The following is a 25,385-nucleotide window of genomic DNA, read 5'->3' on the forward strand; positions in this document are numbered from 1 at the left end:
GTCCTTGTGCAGGATATGTCCTACAATACTACAGTAACGATATTTTTACGATTATTTAATAAGTAGGTCCTCTGAAGTCTATTTAACTTTTATACTGACCTCTTTCCTTTTATGGTTTTGAATTGAATTTCCTTTTAAAATTTACTTATAACAAAGGGTATTGGCATCAATGACCTAAGATGTGAGGATGCCTGAAAACCCAAAATGAATGAATCATGGATTTTGAGATAGTAAATCTTTCTTTTATTTTAAAACTAGGTATATAATTGATAGGGTTATGAAGAAGTTAATAAGTTCCATACCTCAGTGCTCTGCTGTTTTAATAATATTTTCTGGGTCGACCTGTGACGGCCGGCGAAAAAGTCCTTCTTTGTACTTTTTCTGATATAAATCTTCCAAATATACCAGAGAAAATTAAAAGCATGGAATGCAGAGGTTACAACCCTCGCGCGAGCACCTTGTTGGTGTCGTATATCTAACAAGGGCGTTTGTAAAACACTATTCACAGGCTGTCTTCCATTTAGATAATCCCTTCATCAAAGGGGGAGGGCCGTGACAGGCCTAGAGAATACAGTTGGGTTACCCTACCGACACCTACCACTCGCGCTCACCAGGACATCCTTCTGTTTTGGACTTGCCCGCAAAGTTGATAAGTGTTTTGCCCAGTGTTTTTCGAAGTGATTGTCGTTAATTCAACATGACTGACGTTGCTACTTCACCCTTACCAATGTTAAGTACCATAGTTTGTTTTGGCAGCTTTTGACAGTACCGGGCATTTGTTCTGTTTCCAATATGGTGGTTTTTAGTTTTGGAAGCGATTGTCCTGCCGAGGTATCGGCGGCCATTTTGGGTTATGTTCGCTTCGGTAAATATTCTAGTTATTTTTGCCCATCTGGTACTCTGTCATCTAGGTTATATCACTTACGTTTTATGGCCTTTTTGTGTTATCATTAATTTTTATTAGTTTATACTATGGTATTTATTTGCTTGCAAGTCCAATTTGGACCTACGAAGAATAGCGATTTAAAGAATAGCGAATTAAAGTTTAGCGATTTAGTCTGTTAGTTTGTACTCGCCTCAGAGGCTTCGATTTAGACTACTGTATATCCTTGTTTATTTGTTACGTTGTCGTTATTCTTCGTTCTTGGTTATTACAATTACTAAGAAAAGCAATCAATTTTATTAATTTTCTTGTTTTATTGTGTGATGTTAGTTTTTTATTATGTAACCTTGAGAGCGAAAACAGAGACTGCTCGTTCCCTGTTCTACAGATATGAGTTATCCCTTCTCTCGTTTTCTTTGTTAGCTCGAGTAAGAGAGGTGAATTTCCCGTTCTCCGTTTTTATACGATCACGAGTTATTCAGGCCTCCTCTTAGTATCAGAGTTGATGATAGTACGTTTAATATTATAAACGTTTTTATTGATGTGGTTACTGTTAATATAGCTAACACTATTAATAGGTACGTTAGTGTATGAGTCATTAATTGGGGTCGTTTTATACCGACACCCTTAGCTCCGCCTTGAGTTATGCTTAGCTCCGCCTTGAGTTATGCTCCGCTATAATGGATACTCAGTGGGTGAGAACTAGTTAACGTACAGGAGCAGATTTTTGGAGTGCAACGGTGAAATCCGGCACTCGGACTCCGGCTGAAGCCTTTTACACACGAACCTTTGTCATGTTTGATCATAATTACACCGTTACAGCCGGCTTCACGGGAGATAACACAATCATTCATTGAGGTTAATGTTATCGTACCGGGTACGGTCACGATATCACGGTGACGGGCCTTTGCTACCGGATCTCCGGTACAAACAGATCAAGCAGACGGCCAGAACCGGAGTTAACAATGTGATACCGATGAAGACTTCACAGTTTCATTATTACGGTCCCTTTTTCATCGAATCTCCGGCTTCACTGGAGATAACACAAACCTTCAGTATTAGAGAATGTTATCGTACCGCTGAGGATCACGTTTTCACGATGACGGACCTTTGTCACTAGTTCTCCGTTACAAACAGAGATCAATCAGACGATCAGAATCAGGGTATGAACCCTTTTTCATGAATAATCACAATATCGTTATTACGATCCTTTTCATCGAATCTCCGGCTTAACCGGATATCGTACAGGCGATCAGCATTGAGGTTAATATTAGTTTTCCTCTGGTGTTCACGTTGTCACTATGACGGACCTTTGTACCGGGGATTGTTACCGGAGCTCCGGTACAGACAGAGATCACTCAAACCACGGGTGGCCAATCTCTTGTTTTGCTGTAAAGGAAAGGATTTAACATGAATACAAAGTAAACTGTACTTTCTTTAATGACACTGAATTTGCGTTGGTAATATTCATTAGCTATTCTTGAAAGTCCTAATAAAAATATATGAACATAACTATGCCTATATTTATGCATATATTTAATTCTAACTATGTATAAATATTGATAAATATCCATACAACATCGTGTTCAAATAGAAATAAATTGATTATGCCTATATTTATGCATTTTCAATTCTAACTATGCCTAAATATGAATAAATATCCATACAACATCGTGTTCAAATAGAAATAAATTGATTGTGCCTATATTTGTGCATATTCAATTCTAACTATACCTAAATATGAATAAATATTCATACAACATCGTGTTCAAATAGAAATAAATTGATTATGCCTATATTTATGCATATTCAATTCTAACTATGCCTAAATATGAATAAATATCCATACAACATAGTGTTCAAATAGAAATAAGTTTCCACTCAGTACTGGGAACCGAACGTTGGCCCCTTCTAATGAAGGGCCGGGTCGAGACTAACCATGCCATGAGAGGCTATCTACTGTTCCTTGAAACTCTGGTCAGTGAACAGATGAATCAATAGAATACTAATAGCCAGTAAATAATGTTAGACCCGGTTCTGAACGTCTGAGTCAGGGGTGGCTAACCTGTGGCGGATGCGCCAACAGTGTCACATTTCATGAATACAAGTGTCGAACTATACCCCTAAAGATAGTACATTAAATGACTATTCTTTAAAATTTATTTTTATGGGTTATACAGCTGATCCCAGCCTGTGAATAGGAACATCCAGACTTATGTCCCCTTTCTGTTACAGAAGGTTCGCCTACATGGTTCCCGTCAGGATGATGATGAATCTCTCTGGCCTGCAAGAGAGGCTCTCCGCCCTTGGGTATCAAGGTTGGGAAGAAATGCTCCATCTAGAGGTCCCTATCTCCTCAGAGTGTCCTCTCTAAGGTTGGACGACGACCCCATGGACGGGCAGGTAGGTGGGGATGAGTTTTGAGCCTTCAGCTTTGCAATTACCTACGTCACCGACCTAGGACACTTAATGGATCCTGATGTTCATGTTACCCTGCATACACCGTGACTGCTAAAAGCAACACATTCTAGGGAAAACCAAGGGGCTATGACGGAGCTCAAAAGTATGGTGGTGAGTCGGATCCGTTCAGGAACTCGGAAGTTTCCCCCTACAGCCCCAGGCATATCGAAGTAACCTCCTTCGATAAAAATAACGCATAGAGATTTGCCTTACATGTTCCATATATAGATGGTACCATAAATCTGGATGGCATAGACGTCCTCCCTCTGGGGGACCTAGATTTTACTCCCAGGTACTAGAATTCCCGTTCAACGGATTCGTTCGATTGAAAGAGATTGCCATGGTTAGGTTAGACAAGGTACCGAAGGTAACAGTATTATTTCCTAAAGGGCAGGCCCGATCTGTCTGGACCAGGATGTTGTCAGTCTGGGGGGTACGATAATTCCAAGATCTGCCCTTCCAATTCGACTTACACGTTTGATGGTCTGATCGGGTTAGTTGTGGGAAATACGTTCTGTCTGAGGCCTCTATCAGACAGGAATCGATAGTCGGTTACCCACTCGTCATCACAGCCTTCCTCTGATTCGACGTCTATGCATCCAAATCCCCCTCATCAGGTGGTCTACCTCACTGATTCTCCAGGTACACAGCCCAACCCCGTTGGGATGTTTTACCTGCATACAGCCCTAGATCCGAACCCTCAGGCTCCTCTCGTGGACACCAGAGAGGAAGCTACAGGAGTAGAAGACAGTCTCGCCATCTAGACGGACCTAGAAAAAAGGGGGCTCGGAGAAGGAAAGTACCTAGATTCACCCCCTCACAACGCGGTGGTCCTGGTAGGGGGTAGACTTTACCATTTTCGAGACCATTGGACCTTCGGTCTGTGGGCTCATAGCATAATCTCTAAAGGTTTGGGGGTGAAAATGGCCACAAGGTCCTCCTCCTCCACCAGTGACCTTCTCCCAGAAATCCACTCCCATCCTGAAAGAGTACACCACAGGGTTACTCAAGAAGAAGCAATCAAACGGGATCGATCACTGAAGTTCCAAAGCCACCTGTTCACGATTCCAAAGAAAGGCTTGTCGGCATTGAGAGTGGACCTGGACTTGTCAAGCTAAACTCTTACATTCTCTGCGACAAGTTCCGGATGTTGACTATCTCTCAGGTACGGACCTTACTTCCCCGTAGGACCGTCACCACCTCTGTCGATCTTACCGACGACTATTATCTTGCGCCTATAGATCGAAACTTCTCTTCTTATCTGGGTTTCCGCCTAAGCAGGAAAGCCTTTGTGTTCAAGACATGCCCTTTGGCCTCGACATTGATCCCAGGATATTCACGAAACTGGGAGAGAGAGTGTTAGAACAACTCAGGAACCAAGAGATACAGATCATTGCTTATCTGGCCGGTTGGCTCATTTGGGCCCGGCCGGTCATAGAAGGCAACAGAGCTGCGAAGGAATTACAGTACTTCAATTTCTCGACAACCTGTGATTTCGGGTCAATCTCCAAAAAATCTCGCCTGCAACCATCAGGCCGCTTAGAATGGTTAGCCATTCAGTGGGACCTTTCGAAGCACACGTTGTCTCTCCCTTCCAAAAGGTAAGAGGAATAGTTTCCAAGATCAAAAAATTTTCTCAAACACAAACAGGTGTCCGAAGAGCCTTAGAAAGTATCCTCGGACTTTTCCAATTCACTTCAGTAACAGATCTCCTAATAAAAGCCAAACTCAGAGACATCAATCGAGTTTGGAGAAAGAGAGCTACAGTACCTATAAGAGACATGGTCTCAAAGATCCCCTCTGTCTTGAAAATGAGACTACGCCCATGGTCCGAACCGAAGGACCTCTCCAAATCGGTTCCTCTACAATTCCCACCTCCACAAGTGACATTCCATACAGCCGCGTCTCTAAGTGGATGGGGGGGATTACTCCGAACATCAGATGTTTCAGGTTCTTGGTCACTCTCCATGAAACAGTCCCATATCAATGTTCTCAAAGCCATGGCAGTGTTCTTGACCCTGAAGAGAGACTCTCCTCCGAGGTCGACCCACATCAGAGTAGTGTCAGACAGCACAGACGCAGTACACTACGTCAACAGGGGAGGATCCAAGTCACCCAACCTGAATCAGATCCTGGTCACTATCTTCGCCTGGCCAACAGAAGAGAACTGGTTCCTGTCAGCACCTCACTTAGCGGGAGGCCAGAATGTGAGAGCGGACTCACTATCCAGGACGGATCCACTGGAGTCAGAATGGTCTCTAGACATAATTTCATTCCGGTGGATACTCAGGCTCGTTCCAGGCCTCCAGGTAGATCTATTCGCAACTCAGATGAATCACTAACTTCCTTGTTATGTGACCCCAACCCTGGACCCTCGGGCTTATGCCATGGACGCATTACCCCGGGATTGGAACCATTAGAAGAAGATTTCCCTATCTCCCCCAGGGAATCTTCTAAAAACTTTTACACAAACTACGCTCCTTCCGGGGGGCAGTGGCTTTAGTACCACCTCACTGGCCAAGAACAGTTGGTTTCCTCTCCTCCTCGAGTTGAAACTCAGTCCCATCCGGATCCCGTTCCTCAAACTGACCCGAGTATCCAAACTCACTGTGTCAGATTACTCAAGGATAGCCAAAACTCTAACTTTGTGGACTACAGGAAGTTGGCAGCTCGTAGAGATGCGAACATTGAACCGGAAAACGATCTCTTCATCGAATGGGACAAAAAGGGACTCGACAATTCGCCAATATGATTCGGCCGTTAACAACTAGGAGGTCCCCTAAGAGTGCAGACCATACTCGTATGTCCCCGCATTTAGCCATCTCTTTCTTGAGGTTCCTATTTGACAAAGGCCTAACAGTTAGCACTTTAACCACCATCAAGTCAGCTTTGAAGATCTTCCTTGTTGGGTTCAACATTAACCTAGCTGATTCCTATTTCTCATCAACCCCAAAAACATGTGCTAGGCTTCGACCTTCGGTTCGGCCACAAAAGGACTCTTGGTCTCTGAACGGTGTTCTCAAACTTGCGATGGACACGGACAATGAATCCTGCTCTTATATCACTCTTCTTAGGAAGACTTTATTTCTAACGGCTATGGCCTCAGGTGATGGAACATCAGAACTAGCAGCTCTCTCACGAAACCCGGAAAACATAGATTTCCTCCCTTCAGCCGAAGTACTCCTTTTCCAGACAAAGCTTTCCTAGCTAAAAAATGAGGATCCGCAAAATAGGTGCTCCCCTCGGAAGATTATTCTTCATCCCCAGGATTTTTCTCCGTGTACAGTCACACTCTCAAGCCCCTTTTTAGCTAGAACTGCCACCCGCTCGTCTGGCCCCTTGGTTATCAGGGAACAAGGAGGTACTATTTCCATTCACGGTATCAGGCAACAAATCCTCTACTTCATTAAACATACTAATCCGGAATCATTTCCCCAGGCTCATGATATACGGACAGTAGATGCCTCCAACAATGATTCCCAGAACAGGGACTTTGATGATTTTAAAAAATATACGGGTTGGAAATCCCCTATGGTTGTCAAACGCCAATATCTAAAGATCTTACAGGCCCTTAAATGCCGACGATGGCAGAGGGGAGCCTTATCCCTCCCCTTTAATCTCCTCTTCTTCCTTTCTTCCATCTCTTCTCTTCTCCCTCCTACCCGCCACTCACACCACGTCGCCGCTCTCCTTGGTAGTTCGTTAGCCCTATGATATTTGCCATGTTTAATTCCTATGGTTTAACTGTTATTGTAGTTACCGTTCCTTTAATGTTTAGATATACTTAGACATGTAAAGTTTGATGCCTTTAGCGATTCGACACTCAGTTGGTTCCTTGTCGTCATTATTATTTAACCTTACGTTCCCTATGTCATTTGGCTGGTTGGTAATTGGACGATTACTTTATTATATCATAGTATTGTCGCACATGGTGATTGTATTCTCCTCATTATGTTATTAATTTATTGGGCTTGGAAGGCATTCTCTGGTACTTTTTCGCCGGCCGTCACAGGTCGACCCAGAAAAGGGATTTTGACGAAGGAAAAATCTATTTCTGGGGCGAGACCTGTGACGCCCGGCGAAACCCTTCCCGATTATTTTTGTACGGACCCACCCTTTCCTTGCCAAGCCATATGTTCTTGCAGAAGGATGACCTGGTGAGCGCGAGTGGTAGGTGTCGGTAGGGTAACCCAACTGTATTCTCTAGGGCCTGTCACGGCCCTCCCCCTTTGATGAAGGGATTATCTAAATGGAAGACAGCCTGTGAATAGTGTTTTACAAACGCCCTTGTTAGATATACGACACCAACAAGGTGCTCGCGCGAGGGTTGTAACCTCTGCATTCCATGCTTTTAATTTTCTCTGGTATATTTGGAAGATTTATATCAGAAAAAGTACAAAGAAGGACTTTTTCGCCGGGCGTCACAGGTCTCTCCTCAGAAATAGATTTTTCCTTCGTCAAAATCCCTTTTTTAACTTCTTCTTGTATGCAAATTTAGGTTACAGCACTACTATCAGTAAGAGTTTGAAAGAGGTGCTGTGTAAAATTTTAGTTTCTTTTGTTTATGCATAAGCGAATGGAAAATTTACTGCTCTTTTTATTCATGCCGTATGCTATTAGAGAATTTTCTGGAGAAAACAAGGACTATACCAGAGTTCTAGATATTTTTTCCTTCAAAATTTGTTCGATTATAATTTTAGATAGACTTTTTATTTGTTTGTAGTCACATTGTTGCTCATTTGGTCTGCAACTAGCATTAGACCCACTTTTTTAAATATTTAACTTAGCCGGTGAATATATAATAGCTGCAACTCTGCGGCTCGACAGACAACATACTTAAAAAACTCGCGAGCGATCGCTATGCAGGTTGCGGGTGTGCCCACCAGCGCCAACTGTCGGCCAGATACCACTCTCGGATGTAAACAAAACCTTCAATTCTTCTGTCGACGTTGACGACAAGACGTACTTTTACTCGCTTAGAACCTGGAGTTTTCCCATCATATTTGGTGAAGTACTTTAATTTGGTTGGAGCTTTCGCAGTACAGGTGTTTTTCTTCAACATAAACTCTTGAACTCTTTTTTGAATCTGATTATTTGTTGATGACTTAGATCGTTTTTGGAATTTTCTTTGACTAATTCAAAATGGCTGACCCTTCTCAAGTTCCTAAGTTTCGAAAGTGTAAAGCTAGGGACTGTAATAGGCGTCTTCCAAAGGCTTCTCTCGACCCTCACACTGTTTGTTCCAATTGTCGGGGTAAAACCTGTCAATTGGGAGATCGATGTGAGGAATGCGTGGGCCTTTCGGAATTCGATTGGATCGAATTTGATAAATATACACGCAGACTAGAGAGAGATAGGGTAAGGAGAAGTTCTTCTAGGTCCGTAGATTTTTCCTCTCCACATGCCCCTGAACCTAATCCTTCCCCTGTAGTGGTTGTTCCTAACCCCCCTCCTAGCACTCAGGAACCGTCTATGCAAGACATGTTGCGTGCTATTCATGCCTTGGGGGAGAGAGTTGAGGCTTTAGCAAGTGACCGTAATCAACTCATGGCGGACGTGAAGGAACTCAAGTGCCAAAGTGCCACGGCGGAAAGTGGGAAAGTGCCTAGTGTTACGCAAAGTGTTGTGAACAGTGTTGCGACCGAGGGTTCGTCTGTTCGTGCCTGTCGTTCACCTAGTCCGGGACCTCTTGCAAGCTCCCAAGCCCAGGGGAGAAGCAATGTCGTACGACTTATGGGTTCGAGAGGCCTTGATCAGCGAACAGACGTTCCCTCTTTGGTATCAGGCGTATCTCATCAAGATGGCCCCTACCATAAGACGAGAGAGCCCATTTTTACCTCGTCGTCCGAAGGCGTTTCACGTAAGAAACCATGGAGCAAGGTCTCTAGACCTTTGAAACGCAAGTCGGTCCCTTCAGGACAAGTCCAACGTCCCGGATGTAGTCACTGGGACAGTTCGGACCCGTTGCCGTCATCTGATGACTGCTCGCCGCCTAAGAAAGGCAAAGTTGTGCCGTCTCAGTCACTAACCCCGTCTGTTACCGCACCCGCTTCCGTAGACCCTAAATGGGTGATACTGCAAGACATGCAGTCTAAGCTTGCGTCCCTTATGGAAGACTACAACGCAGAGAAGGTTTCCGTTGAACCTAGCCGTTTTTCTCATGGAGATACTGGCCGTCAGCCTTCCAAGCGTTCTGTTGTGCGTCCTGTTGACGTTGATGTAGCTTTCTCGCGTCAACCAGTTGGGGTTGTACCTCCCCCGATGCGGTCCCGTGTGGATTTCCAGCCGCACGTTGACGTTAGGCAACTCACTGATGCGACTGGTGACGTTCAGGACGTTCACCAACCATCAAAGTTGACTTGTTTTGACGCGGTGCGTCAACCTCCGCAACCCAGTATGGTGTTGACTGCACAACCCAGACGGTCTAAACAGTCTCGGGTGGACGCTGTGCGTCCTCGCGCACCTGTTGTTGTTGACAGTTCCCAGACTGTTCAGCAGTTTCAGGACGCTGCGTCCTGCTCCGTCACGTATGCACCAGTGCGGCCGGACGCTGCGGGTCAAACGTTGCCTACCCCTTTGCCGTTTTCTCATCAGTTACCAGATGAGGAACTTTCAGATGAGGACGTTGCTGAACCACAGCCTGAGGATCAGCCTTCAGATTTAGATGAGCCTAAAGCAGTTCCACCATCTATGGACTTTAAAAAAGTCATGCTTGTTTTTAAAGAGTTGTTCCCTGAACACTTTATCTCTGTGGCTCCTCGTTCGCCGCCGTCTGAGTTTGTTTTAGGCGTTCCTGCTGCCATGCCAGCCTTTACGAAACTCGTTCTCTCTCGCTCATCCAAGAGAGCTTTACGGCTGTTAGGCGATTGGTTGGAAACCAAGAGGAGTTTAGGGAAGACGGCCTTTGCCTTCCCCCCATCTAAACTCTCGTCTAGATCGAGCGTCTGGTATGCCACGGGAGAAGTTCTCGTCTTGGGAGTTCCTGCCTCTGCCCAGGGCGACTTCTCAAGTCTTGTAGACTCTCCCCGCCGCCTTGCCATGAGACGCTCGAAGATTAGTTGGTCATCCTCGGACCTGGACCACCTTCTTAAAGGCATCTTTAGGGCGTTTGAAGTTTTTAACTTCCTGGACTGGTGTTTGGGAGCCCTGAGTAGGAAAATCTCATCTGCCGATAGGGATGTTTCCTTACTCATTATGTCCTGCATGGACAAGGCCGTCCGCGATGGATCCAACGAGCTTGCCGCCTCATTCACGTCAGGAGTCCTAAAGAAACGAGAGTCTCTGTGCTCTTTTCTTTCAGCAGGAGTGACGCCATGTCAAAGATCTGAGCTACTCTTTGCGCCCTTGTCTAAGTGCTTGTTTCCTGAAGTCTTAGTTAAGGAAATTGCCTTGTCTTTAGTGCAGAAGGACACCCACGATTTAGTTGCGTCCTCGGCTCGCAAAGTTCCCCCTTTGTCTGCCTTGTCTGCTAGACCTAGGATAGACACTCCAGCGTCCAGGTTTATTCCGCCCTTTCGTGGCAGAGCCCCCAGCAGGGGAGGTGCTCGTGCCGAAGGGAAGAGAGGAAAGAGGAAAGGATCCAAGTCCTCGCGGGGCAGAGTCTGACTGCCCGCAACTTCAGACAGCAGTAGGTGCCAGACTCAAGAACTTCTGGCAAGCCTGGGAGAAGAGAGGCGCAGATCAACAATCTGTGAGGTTGCTCAGAGAGGGGTACAAAATCCATTTTGTACGCAGACCTCCTCTAGCGACGTCCCCCATCGATCTCTCTCCCAGGTACCGAGAGGAAGCAAAGAGACAAGCCCTGAAACTGGAAGTGTCTCTTTTACTAGAGAAGGGAGCGGTGGTGAAAGTCTGGGACCTTCAATCACCGGGGTTTTACAACCGTCTCTTCTTAGTATCAAAGAAGACAGGAGGTTGGAGACCGGTGCTAGACGTCAGTGCTCTGAATGTCTTTGTCACAAAGACGAAGTTCACCATGGAGACCACAAAGTCAGTCTTAGCAGCGGTCAGAAAGGGAGACTGGATGGTCTCTCTCGACCTAAGGGACGCTTACTTCCACATCCCCGTTAACTCAGATTCCCAACCTTTTCTGAGATTCGTCTTCGACGATGTGGTATACCAGTTTCGGGCCCTGTGCTTTGGCCTAAGCACTGCTCCTCTCGTGTTTACGAGGCTTATGAGGAATGTGGCAAAATTCCTCCAATTATTGAACATCCGAGCCTCCCTTTATTTGGACGACTGGCTTCTCAGAGCCTCTTCCAGTCTTCGCTGTCTGAAGGATCTCAATTGGACTCTAGATCTGACCAAGGAATTGGGACTCCTTGTCAACTTGGAAAAGTCCCAACTGATCCCATCCCAAACTATTCTGTATTTAGGGATGGAGATTCACAGTCCAGTTTTTCGGGCTTTTCCGTCGGCCCCCAGAATAGATCAAGCCCTGCTCGTCATCCAGAAGATGTTGAAGAAAGAACGTTGCTCAGTCAGGAATTGGATGAGTCTGGTAGGAACGCTATCATCCCTGGAGCAATTTGTCTCGCTAGGAAGGCTACACCTTCGACCTCTACAATTTCATCCAGCTTTTCACTGGAAAAAGGACAAGACGCTAGAGGCGGTCTCGATCCCGATTTCCGAAAAGATAAAGAATTGTCTGACTTGGTGGAAAGACAATATCAGTCTACGAGAGGGTCTTCCCCTAGCAGTTCAGAAACCCAACCACGTTCTCTTCTCAGACGCATCGGACTTGGGCTGGGGCGCGACGCTGGACGATCGGGAATGCTCAGGTCTGTGGAACTCGAGTCAGAGGAGCATGCATATCAACAGCAAGGAGCTTTTGGCGGTTCACCTGGCCTTGATAAGCTTCGAGAGTCTCCTTCGAGGCAAGGTGGTGGAGGTCAACTCGGACAACACCACGGCCTTGGCGTACATTTCCAAACAGGGAGGTACCCACTCACTGACTCTGTACGAGATCGCAAGGGACCTGCTCATCTGGTCAAAAGATCGAGGCATCTCCCTAGTAACGAGGTTCATCCAGGGTGACTTGAACGTTCTAGCAGATTGTCTCAGTCGGAAAGGTCAAGTAATTCCAACCGAATGGACCCTCCACAAGGATGTGTGCAAGAGACTTTGGGCGACTTGGGGTCAACCCACCATAGATCTCTTTGCAACCTCATTGACCAAGAGGCTTCCAATCTATTGCTCTCCAGTCCCAGACCCAGCAGCAATACATATAGATGCCTTTCTCCTAGATTGGTCACACCTAGATCTTTACGCATTCCCACCATTCAAGATTGTCAACAAGGTACTGCAGAAATTCGCCTCTCACGAAGGGACAAGGTTGACGTTAGTTGCTCCCCTCTGGCCCGCGAGAGAATGGTTCACCGAGGTACTTCGATGGCTGGTAGACTTTCCCAGAAGTCTTCCTCTAAGAGTAGACCTTTTACGTCAGCCGCACGTAAAGAAGGTACACCAAAGCCTCCACGCTCTTCGTCTGACTGCCTTCAGACTATCGAAAGACTCTCGAGAGCTAGAGGCTTTTCGAAGGAGGCAGCCAGTGCGATTGCTAGAGCGAGGAGAGCTTCTACCATTAGAGTTTACCAATCGAAGTGGGAAGTCTTCCGAGACTGGTGCAAGTCAGTTTCCGTATCCTCGTCCAGTACCTCTGTAGCCCAAATCGCTGATTTTCTCTTATACCTGAGAAAAGTTCGCTCCCTTTCAGCTCCTACGATCAAGGGCTACAGAAGCATGTTGGCCTCGGTCTTCCGGCATAGAGGCTTAGATCTTTCCAACAATAAAGATCTGCAAGACCTCCTTAAGTCTTTTGAGACCTCTAAGGAACGTCGTTTGGCTACACCTGGGTGGAATTTAGACGTGGTCCTAAGGTTCTTCATGTCAGACAGGTTTGAGCCTTTACATTCAGCCTCCCTGAAAGATCTCACTCTTAAGACTCTTTTCCTGGTATGCTTGGCCTCGGCTAAAAGAGTCAGTGAGCTTCATGCCTTCAGCAAGAACATCGGGTTTTCGTCAGAAAAAGCCACTTGTTCTCTGCAGCTTGGTTTCCTAGCCAAGAATGAGCTGCCTTCTCGTCCTTGGCCTAAATCTTTCGATATTCCTAGCTTATCGGAGATCGTAGGCAATGAACTAGAAAGAGTATTATGCCCTGTTAGAGCTCTCAAGTTCTACTTAGCTCGTACTAAACCTTTACGAGGCCAATCTGAAGCGTTATGGTGTTCGGTTAAGAAACCATCCTTACCTATGTCAAAGAATGCTTTGTCATATTTTATCAGATTGTTAATACGAGAAGCTCATTCACACTTGAGTGAGGAAGACCGATCTTTGCTTAAGGTTAAGACGCACGAGGTTAGAGCTGTAGCAACTTCCGTGGCCTTTAAGCAAAATAGATCTCTGCAAAGTATCATGGACGCGACCTATTGGAGAAGCAAGTCAGTGTTCGCTTCATTTTACTTGAAAGATGTCCAGACTCTTTACGAGAACTGCTACACACTGGGACCATTCGTAGCAGCGAGTGCAGTAGTGGGTGAGGGCTCAACCACTACAATTCCCTAATTCCATATCCTTTTAATCTGTCTCTTGAAATGTTTTTTAATGTTGTTTTTATGGGTTGTTCGGAAGGCTAAGAAGCCTTTCGCATCCTGGTTGATTTGGCGGGTGGTCAAAGTCATTTCTTGAGAGCGCCCAGATTAGGGGTTTGATGAGGTCCTGTTGTGTGGGTTGCAGCCCTTGATACTTCAGCTCCTGGGAGTCTGTCAGCATCCTAAGAGGATCGCTGGGCTCCGTGAGGAAGACAGACTTACAAGGCAGAGTAATCGTCTAAGTCGACTTCCTTACCAGGTACCTATTTATTTTGGTTTTGTTATATTGATAACTGTCAAAATGAAAAAACTCTTAGCTTATACGCTGTAAACATATTTAACTCTGGTCTCTACCCACCTCCTTGGGTGTGAATCAGCTATTATATATTCACCGGCTAAGTTAAATATTTAAAAATGATATTTTGATTATAAAATAAATTTTTGAATATACTTACCCGGTGAATATATAAATTAAACGACCCTCCCTTCCTCCCCAATAGAGACGCAGTGGGACGAGAAGAATTGAAGGTTTTGTTTACATCCGAGAGTGGTATCTGGCCGACAGTTGGCGCTGGTGGGCACACCCGCAACCTGCATAGCGATCGCTCGCGAGTTTTTTAAGTATGTTGTCTGTCGAGCCGCAGAGTTGCAGCTATTATATATTCACCGGGTAAGTATATTCAAAAATTTATTTTATAATTAAAATATCATTTTTCAGAAAAAGTAGGTCAGTGGGTTTTATTTATCATGTTAGAGTATCAGTTTTATATGCTGTCTTCCAGTTGAGCCTGGTATATCTCATGAACTTTCATAATGTTTGCAAAATTATAGAAATTGATTTTAGCCACATGGTTTATTTAAATATTTCAACTCCCTTTTGCTTCTATTTGCAGTCTACAGTGCTTGAGGGTGAGCAGTCAAAATATTGTGGCTTTTGTAAAACTTATGGGGCCAAAGAAGAAGAATACAGAAACCATCATCTCAGGTAGGAAGTGAAGATTCTTGCTTGCAGTACTAATTATAGAATGATAGAAGTGCACTACTGGAAATGTATTTAGGTCTACTATTGAGAGTGATTAGAATATTGCACAAGGAGCCTTCTAAATTTTGTTTGATTGGGTGGGGTGTTTCGTTATAATTACCAATTTATAGCATCTACGTTAGTACAGTATTTAAATTGCCAAATTTATTGCTACATAGTATACTGTACCCTGGATTTATGTATCTTAGAGGGACTTGTTAGATACCAAAAAAAAGGAGCTCTGTCAAAAGGTAAACAATTTTTGAGTAGTTGCTGTGTTGTCTCCAACGAATTTTCCTAACATAAATGAAAAATAAACATTTCAAAGTATTTTTTAACAAAATTCCACATTTAATCAAACAAGTTGCAGATGAAATCTCTGTCCTTCAGAATGTTTTGATAAAAAAAAAACAAAAAAAAGAATTGTGTGGTGTGCGCAAGTGCACAATAAAAAAGGTAAAACTCATTATTCGTTTCGAAATGAAAATAAACAATTTCAATTGCAATAGACATGAATAAAGTGTTTACTGTATTTCTATACATCTTCCATGTATCATAGCATCAAGGACAGTGTTATTACCAATAATGATGATAACGGGAATAATAATAATGGAAAATAATGATGAATACTAACTAAGTATTATTAGTAACAGGAGTAACGAAAGATGAAGGTGGCAAAGAGGGTAAGTACTTTTGCCATCTCTTCACTGGTTTCGAACGCACTAACAACATTATGTAGGCATTCTGTTTGTCGTAATCGGCAACACCCCAGAAATCACCAAACATGCCCTGTATCACTGGCATTGTTATCTTATCAAAACATTAATCTGTGCAAGCATTTCCAATTTTCTTGACTTCAACTTCTTTCCTGGTTGCCTGACTCGTGTACGCTTGACCAGCATCACGCTAAATTTTAGCTGCATATTTCTTACATTGCAGTACATTATGGACACGTTTACGGCCACGAGATGGCCTAGGAACACTAACAACATCTTTGTAACTCGCATTACTCATATCAGACGACATTATCATTGAAAAATTAGTAAAAAGTTGTAAAAAACACTAGAGCGACAACGCGGTAAAAAACACTAGAGCGACAACGCGATGATGTTTACAAACAGATTTACGCTTCAACTGGCGTGGATTATTTGAGTGGTATGTAAGGCGGGCGGTCATTGGCCGCCGAAACGCACGTCTTATGGGGAAAATATCTGATTGGCCGAGAGATGGCTACGCGTCATGTACCACGTCCTCCCATTGGCCGGTTGGACCCAGTCATTCTGCTCCAAAAGCAGTGCGCAAGGTACCTCAAGTAACGCAGGCAGCAGCATATAAGGATGTAAGTTACCTAGTCTTGAGAGGAGATTTCAAACATATGGACTTGGAAATCAGCATTGCCAATGCTATAAATAGATAGAGGAAGCTTTGTGCTATCCAATGGACCTTGTAATGCTGTTTCCGGTCCTGTGGTGCTTGAGTCACTATGATCCTTTACGCCTCAAAATATTCTAAATTGTTTATTATGGTATTTTTTTGGTATTACACATTCTATATATCAAGATAGACATTTTCAAATGGCATTTTGAAGTATTCACGAATTTGCCCTATTCAGGGGGGTCCGGGTGGTCTGGTCCCTAACCCTCGCGAATCCGGCAGTGGTGGGGGGAACTATGTTACTTTCATGTAAATAAAACGGATTTTGAAGCAAAGCGAAAAATTTATTTTTAGGTGAGATGGCCATGTCGTCCTGATGGAAGGTTCCTTTAGGCAGCTTTCTAAGGGATATTTGGCTACAGTGATACTCCCAGAGAATTGACCATAGGTCTCCAGAATTTTAACTCCTGGCACGAGTATCCGTAAAAATTTTCTTAAGGATATCGCATAATATCAGGGGACGTATGTTTTGATACGACACATGGCAATCTTCACCCCGAATAGAGTTTTCGCTCTGAGGGGGAAGAGTGGCGAAATTGAAGTGGAGCCGTCATCAAGGTTACCCAGTGGATCTCCTTCCCGTACTACTACAGGATCCAATATGGCTACCCATTCCTTGTAGCAATTAAGCATGGTGCTACAGATAGAGTAGTTTCGGATGGGGATTGTTATACAATCCTTTTCTTGGATAAAGGAGGGTGAGTCCATCAGGACGACATGGCCATCTCACCCAAAAATAGATTTTTCGCTTTGCTTCAAAATCCGTTTTTTGGGTTCAAGCCATGTCGTCCTGATGGAAGCTTACCAGAGAATTACTGTATCTCTGGGTTTGTATAAGTGCCTCAACCTTGGGTCAGCTTCTATATGGTCATCCAGACCACAGAAACATATGACAATACCGTTATACGTCATATCCACTAAGCATGGAACAATCTTAGGGCTTCCTGCCCCCTGCAGGGAAATGTCATCCTCAACAATAGAAGTAGCAAGGTTTGTATATATATAGGAACAAATGTAATTATCATTCAGTTATATTGTTCACATATATAAGCACCCTCAAGTATATACTTTACTTTAGGAAATTAAGTAAAAAACTCCGTCTAATCTTATTTAACTACTTTTGGGGGAATAAGACGCAAATGCACCTTTAACATTTATTTGAATAGACAACTTATATATAGCAACTAGTGTATTAAATTAGTATCAGAATTATACATCCAACATATAAAAGGTATATATAATTTCTACCTGAAAGGGAAGAAATATCATTAGCCACTCCAAATTAGTTGAAAAATTATTAAGATAATTTCACTGTAAATGTTGGATAATTATCAACACTGCGTACAAGTGTACACATGGCACTGGTGTCATTGGTATGATTCTGCACCTATAATGAACAGTCCGAGTGTCACCAGGGTGACACTTAATAAAAGGTATTGCACTGCAAGGTGTTAACTCCTTTTCACCTTAACCGAAACAGTCTCAAACAGTTCACTGTTCATCACAGCACTAGACGACAGGTTTCACAACACTACCTGCCGCCACCACAAAATGTTTTAAGGCATGCACTTGCTTCGCATAATGTTTATAGAAGACTCTGGGGGATTTCCAACCAGTGTATGAGCGGAGTCTCTCAAAGTCCATATACTGAAAAAAGTTCAGCGAGGAAGCAATCTTTCTCGGATCATGACGTGCGGGTGTACTGTACTACTGTATCAGGATCCGCTCAGCGAATGATGTTGGTAAGCTTCGCCCTCAGTTGTTTTAGGGATAGTTTGATCCTGAGGTTTCGTCTTTGAAGAGCTGTCCTCCCCTGAAGTCTGAAGTTCTTCGAAGATAGACCCTTAGACACTACAGGACATAAAGAGACATCTTCCTTCAGAGGGCAGATTCTCCATGGAACCCACCTTTTGGTGGGGAGCTCGTTTTTGTCGAGAAAGGTTGAATCAGGAAAGAGATTCAGTTCTCCCACTTCTGTGAACTGAATATGGCCCTCGTCTCTTGATAGGGCTACTATTTCACTAACACTAGCCCGAGGCTATAGCGAAAAAAAATATAACTTTTTGTGTTAGATCATTTAGAGAGCAATCTTCATTGTTCAAGGTCGAAGCATAGTGTAAGACTTTGTCCAGAGACCGTGAAATGGGCTTCGGAGGGACTGCTGGTTTAAGTCTAGCGCATGCCTTCGGAATTTTGTTGAAGATTTCGTTCGCCAGGTCCACCTGGAAGGCGTATAGAAGAGGTCTAGTCAAAGCTGACTTACACGTAGTTATCGTGGTGGCAGCCAAGCCTTGTTCGTGATGGTGGATGAAGAAGGACAGGCAGAACTCTATTGAGATTTCCTTCGGCTTTTTTGCTTTTACAGAAGCAACCCACTTCTTCCAAGACGATTCATATTGTCTTCTGGTTGACTTTGACTTGTATTCTTCTAGAAAGTCTATACTGTCTTTCGAGATCCCAAATCTTCTCTTTACTGCCAAGGCGAGAAGATCATGAGATGAAGGATTTGGGGTTTTTGTGATGAAGCGAAGACAGTCGACTTCTGAACCAAATTGGGATAGAGCTGGGTTCGGTAGAGGGACCAGCTTCAACTTCAGTTTCATCACCAGAGGGAACCAATTGCTCTTGGGCCACTTGAGGGCCACTACTGCTGCAGTTCCCTTGAAGGATCTCAGCTTGTTGAGGACCTTCAGCAGGAGATTCGTCGGAGGGAACAGGTAGATATGGGTCCATCTGTTCCAATCGAGGGACATGGCGTCCGTCGCCTCTGCCAGAGGGTCCTCGTATGGGGCTACATATCGAGGTAGTTTCTTGTTGTCGCTCGTTGCGAAGAGGTCGATCTGCAGTTCTGGGACTTTTTCCAAGATGAAGGAGAATGAGTCTGCGTCTAGGGACCATTCTGACTCTATCGGTTTTAGCCTGGATAGAGCGTCCGCAGTTACATTGCAGAACCCTTGTAGGTGAACTGCCGATAATTACCATCTTTTCGTTCTTGCTAAACGAAAGATGGCTAGCATCACGTGATTGATGTAGGGCGATCTCGAGCCTTGTTGTTTCAGACATCTCACTATCACTTTGCTGTCCAAGGCCAGCCTGATGTGGGCTGATCTGTGAGAAGATAGCTTCTTCAACGTCAGGAGGACTGCCGCGGCCTCCAGAATATTGATGTGAAAGGTCTTTAATAGGGATGACCAGGTCCCTTGGGCTTTCCTTTGATGGGAGTGACCTCCCCATCCTTCTGTCGAGGCATCCGTGTGGATGGTCACCGATGGTGGAGGTGGTTGTAAAGGAACGGTCCTTGTTAGGCTCTTGACCTTTGACCACGGCTTGAGAAATGATCGTAGTAAGGACTGTACCGGTCGTCTTTGATCTCTTCGAGCGTTTGATGCGTATCTTCTCCAGACTCCTGACACATCTTTTAGCTGTGCTCTTAGCACTGGGTCTGTTACTGCTGCAAATTGGAGAGAGCCCAGTACTCTTTCCTGTTGGCGTCTTGAGATCTTGTCGGATTTCAGTAGTCTCTTGACAGAACCCGCGATCTCTCTCCTCTTCTTTGGTGGAATGGAGAGGCGGTGTGACTGCAAGTTCCAATGGATGCCCAGCCATTGAAACTCCTGAGCTGGAGAGCGGCGAGACTTCTTGTGGTTGATCCTGAATCCCAGATGTTCCAGGAACTGGATCACTTTCTTGGATGCTTGCAGACAAGCAGTCTTGGATGCTGCCCACACCAGCCAGTCGTCCAGGTATGCTGCTACCTGAACGCCTTCTAGGCGTAGTTGTTGTACGACTGCATCCGCAAGTTTCGTGAAGATCCTTGGGGCTATGTTCAGTCCGAAGGGCATGGCTCTGAAGACATACTTTGTCTTCTGTAACTTGAATCCTAGGTAGGAGGAGAGGGGGCGACTGACTGGAAGGTGCCAGTAAGCATCTGCCAGGTCTATTAAGACTGTGTACACCCCTTTCGGTAACAGGGTCCTTATGTGTTGAAGCGTTAACATCCTGAACTTGTTGTTCTCGATGAATTTGTTGAGTGGCGACAAGTCTAGAATAACTCTGAGTTTGTCCGAGTCCTTCTTGGCAACACAGAACAGCCTTCCGGGGAATTTGATAGACTGCTTTCCTTATAACCTTCTTGTTCAAGGGTTCTAAGTTATATTCTTCTAGTATGGGGGTGAAGTGTTGGAAGAACTGAGGAAATGAAGGTTGAGATCTGTTCCATTTCCATCCTAGTCCATTTTTGATTAGGCTGTGGGCCCAGGGATCGAAGGTCCAATGATCCTGAAAGTGGTGGAGTCTCCTTCCTACCTGGAGCATCTCATTGCTTAGATGTTCCTGAGGGTTTGTCACCCTGACCACGTCCTCCCCTGCGTCGTGAGGGGTTTCTTGAGGAGCCCGTCGAGATCTTCTTCCTTTCGGGCGAAAGGTAGTGGTTTGCCTCTCAAACCCTTGGTTGAAAGCTGGTGACTGGGCTACCAGCTGTTGAGGCACCACTTGGAAGGTGGCCTGTGGTTGAGCGACCACTTGGGGCATCGCGGTCATGATGACTGTGGGATGTTGTTGTACAGGCCAAGAAGGTAGTCTTAGCTTCTTTGTCTTCCTCTTAGGTTGGGGACCAGCATCTGGGGAAGACTTTCTCTTCAAAGAGATGTCCCACTTTTGGAGAAGGTTCCTATTCTCCGTTGCAGCTTTCTTGACTACTTCTTGGACCACACCCTTTGTGAAGAGGTCCTTAACCCAGATACAGGAAGTAATCAGCTTCCTGGGTTCGCATTTGACTGTTGCATTGGCAAACACAAACTCCCTACAGGCCCTCCTGGCCTTCACGAAGGCGTACAGGTCCTTGACGAGGGTGGCCATGTGCATATTAGCCAGGACCGTGTAAACATCTGGGGTGCTGGCAATGCCTGCACACATCTCCATGCAGTTTTGGAGGGAAAGAGAGGCGGTTAGCCTCTCCTTTGTCTCCTGTTCTCTTCGCAGGAGAAATTCCGATAGCTTCGGTAGGTTCTCGCTGAACTGATGTCCTGCGATGTCTGCATCAAGCTTCGCAACTACTGTCCTTTGATGTCTGCGTCAAGCTTCGCTACTGAGAAGGTTAGGTGGACCTCCTTCCATTCCTTCTCATCTGTGGGCAAGGCCAGAGACAAAGGCCTACACTCCTCTAGTGTAGGGCATGGTTTGCCTGCATCAATGGCCTTTAGCACGTTTTGAAGAGCCTACGACGTGAAGGGGAAAGCATGCGAAGAAGGAGCAAGAAAAGTAGAGTGTTTCTTGCTCAGTGCAGAAACTCTTGAGTTAGAGTACCCTGCCTTCTTCAGGCTACTCGTCAAGAGAGCCTGTGCCTTGTCGTAGTTGAAGACCATGACCTCCTCTGGTTCCGTCTCTTCTTTAGATGCTGGCTCACTCTTCAGCCAGATAAAACACTCCGGGTAAGTCGCAAAGTTTGGCCAAAACTCAATGTCGTCCAGTTGGACGGCTCCCATCTTCTCCGAAATGTAGAGTTTGCCGTTAGTAATCAGCATGAACTCTGCATACCTCCAAGGATTGGTCTTGGAGCAGGGTGGCAGGTTCTTCACTCAGGGTAGCTTGTAAGACCCTAAGGAGGTGACGATCCAAGTTGCTTCACGGAACTCCTTCGTCATCTTCTCGTTCATGTCTACGTTTTCTTTACGCAGAGCGTCCATTAGCGTGGTAAAGTGGGCCAAAACTGCTTGACCCAGCGAATCTAATGGAGGGGTAGGAACCGAAGACATAGACGATGTCGGCTGGATTGGCGTTACAAGCAGAGGGGGGTCCTCCGCTTCTGTTGAGTCGAGATCCTCGTCTCCTCCAGGTGGTAGAGTCACCTCTTCATCAGGATCTTCTTGAAGGAGATCATTTTCTGTGTCTGTGGACACTTCAGACATTCTCTCCTCCTGGTGGATGTCCATGCCTTGTAAGGCTTCACTGACATCGGCCTCGACTGCGATCTGGACGCAAGAAGGCCCGGGTCGTGCCTAGGGTACGACGGCATCAGCTTTTGCTTTAGGGAACAGCAAGCTTTGCATCATGTCGTTGGGAAGATACAATCTGGGAGAGTTCTTCTGGAACCCTCGTACCCATTTCCGAAGCTTTTCTCGTGCTGCGTCCCTCGACTCCGCCAACTTGGGGTCACCGAAACCCTCGGTCACCAAGGCCAAGCAGACGTTGCAGTCCTTGGGGGTCACAATACCTCAAGGTTTCGGTTGCAACTGAGCAGGCGGCATGAGACCTGCAGATGGTGTGACCACAAGAGTTCCTACTTTTGTGGTTACAGTACATAACCTCACATTTCAGCTTTGGCTCCTACTGTAAAGAAAGGAAAATGAAATGAGTATGCAGTAATTTATCATACTGTACTTGATAAATTAATATATATTTTCATGCAAGAAAATTGGTTTGTTCCGTAACTGGAATACAAACCACGCTATTTAAAGTGGGTAATTACTTTCGGCGTAGCTGAAAGGACGAGCCATAAAAATTTAACAAGGGATTACTACCCCACCAGGGAGGGTAGCTAACTACCCTCCCCCCTCACACCCCTTTTGTAAGCTCACTTTGCTTACGGGTCGGGTGCTAGACGGACGTGTCCGCTGTCACCCTCGCCTACACGACAGCCATTAATCATTGCATTTGCTTTTTCTTTTCTAGAGTGTTGTGAAGTTGGCCTCTACAATGCGGAAGTGCCCTGGGTTACCTGACCGCCCTTGTGGGACCTTCAAGTCTTCAGTTGAAACGGATCCACACACCTTACGCCCTTATTGTAGGGGTCAGCGGTGTGAAAGTGATAACATATGTATGGAATGTAGGGAGTGGCCTACCTCCCAGTGGAAGAAGTTTTCTCGGCGCTGGCAGAAGAAGTCCAAACGGGATATTTCTCCTTCAAAGGTTTCTTTGAAGAAGGAAAATCCTAAGGACTCTTCTTCCGTAGCCCAAACCTCCTCCGAAGCTCCCTCTTGGTCGACTTCTCGTGAGAGGCCGTCGAGTGGTAGTGTAAGCCGTACTGTTGTTGACCGATCTCGGGGTTTGGAAGAGAGAGTTGCCTCCCATAGCGAGGCATCTCTTCCTCCCCCGGGGGAGGATTTAATTATTTCTCCTGATGTGAATAATGATGATCTTTTGCAGCTTTGGGCTTCCTTGGAGGCTTCAGGGCTCGCCCTCCAAGGAAGCCCTGTTTGACATGATCAGGTTGGGAGCAGCTGTCAAACAGTCACCGGCGGTAGCAGAGGTTAACCCTCTGTCTATTGTCGAGGCTGTTGTGGCAGACGCTTCCAATGAGAGTGTTCAAACCCCTGTTCCTGTTGTAGCTGAAGGCTTAGCTCCCCCCTCCGAACATCCTTCGAGGGAGGAACTAAGTCCAACGGTCTCCTGCGGGTGATTCTCCCCCCCCCCCCCCCCCCCCCGGGGGAGTTCACTGACAGAGACTCCTCGTCGGAGGACTGCCAATGGTTTCCCTGCTGCTCCTAGAGGACGTATCCGACGTAAGGCTCGCCTTCCTCTTCGTCGCCGAGGTCTTCCTTCTCCTCACAAGGGTGTTAGGAGGCGCCTCTTCGGATCTTCATCCTCGCAGTTCCCCACAGAGGAACCTCGTCCTCCAGCTACCGTTCCTGCTACTTCCTTGGACCTGGACCTCTCCGTAGATCATTCGCAATCTCCTACGCCTGCCAGACCTGCTGACCTGCCCTCACCTTTCTTGGCTGCTGACGCGCTGTGGGCGCCCACCCATCCCGTTTTCCAACGGGCACCGGTCCCTTCGGGGCAAAAGGGGCTTTCACACATTGTGTGTAAGTCCCTTAAGCGCCAGGTTTCCCCTGTGCGCCAACGTTCGCCTGCGCGCCAGAGCACTACTGCGCGCAAGCGCCCTCCTGTTGCTGTCTCATCTCACCAGCGCTCTCCTGCACGCCCACGATCTCCTGTTCGTCCTGCAGTTCCAGAGACTACGCGCCTACGATCTCCTGCTCGCCAACGGACCTCTGCGCGCCCTCGGCCTGATGCACGCCATGGACGCCCTCGGTCTTCTGCTCGTCAGCGCTCTCCTGCTCGTCAGCGATCTCCTGTGCGCCAGCGCTCTCCTGCTCCCTAGCGCTCGCCTGTGCGCCATCGCTCACCTGTGCGCCATCACTCGCCTGTTCGCCATTGCTAGATGCTCACCATTGCTCGCCCGCGTGCCCATGCTCGCCCACGCGGCTGCGCGAGAGCAATGGCCTATCCCGCGAGCGCTATGCCCAGCACAACCCACAGCACGTTCCCACACTGGATCCTGCAGTACGACGCGCACAGGACAGCGTGCTCGACGGAGGGAGGAAATTCTTCGGACAGGTCCAGGAACATTTCTACAGCTTTTTCCTTTCAGGCAGACCCTGTTGTAGTTTCTACTCCTAGGGATCTTACGATCCCCTTCCCTCCAGAGGGTGTATCTGACAGCACTGCTGTCAGTCGGGCTGCCCTGGTTTAGGCCCTTGATCAGAGCGGTTGCACAGGCTTTCAAGCCCGCTTTCTCTGAACTAGGCCTCAAATCAGCAGCTATCTCGGCCCCCCTGAAGAGGAAGAGAGGAGTGGACGACGTGGTTACTTCTCCAAGGGCGAAACTGGTTCCTCGGAAGCCATCGAGGAAGGCTCCCTCCCCTCCCCAGACTTTCTCTCCATCCCCCGTGGACGAGGGTTTTCCTTCCTCGGGATTCTCGTGAGGTGAGGCGTTCTCCCATCGCACCAATGGAAGAAACCCCACCTCGCGCCGAGAAGTCTCGTCGGGTGGATGCGGAGAAGAGCCCCCCACCATCTTTGTTGGAATCCTGCATCCCTCCCAGGAGGGAGTCGAAGGACTCCAAGACGGGTCCGAAATCTTCTTCGAGGATCAGACCAAAACCAGCTAAGCCCGCGGAGAACGTCCACGAGTCCTCCCAAGAAGAGCCTTTTGGGACTGGAGACCTTGCTGCTAGTCCATCAGGAGGAGAGCCGCTGGAGTTGGAGCATGCCTTCT

At 46.3% G+C, this 25,385-nt stretch overlaps 1 protein-coding gene across 1 annotated transcript in view; it reads left to right on the top strand.

Annotated features, from left to right (window-relative positions):
- The window catches only part of LOC137646062 (nanos homolog 2-like), a 184,955-nt gene that overhangs the window by 109,737 nt on the left and 49,833 nt on the right, over positions 1-25,385 (top strand). The window contains exon 4 of the mRNA XM_068379221.1: positions 14,826-14,917. Coding sequence (XP_068235322.1) covers positions 14,826-14,917 — 92 coding nt within the window. The remainder of the gene's footprint in view (positions 1-14,825; positions 14,918-25,385) is intronic.

The sequence above is a fragment of the Palaemon carinicauda genome, chromosome 8, assembly GCF_036898095.1.
Source record: "Palaemon carinicauda isolate YSFRI2023 chromosome 8, ASM3689809v2, whole genome shotgun sequence".
Lineage (NCBI taxonomy): Eukaryota > Metazoa > Arthropoda > Malacostraca > Decapoda > Palaemonidae > Palaemon > Palaemon carinicauda.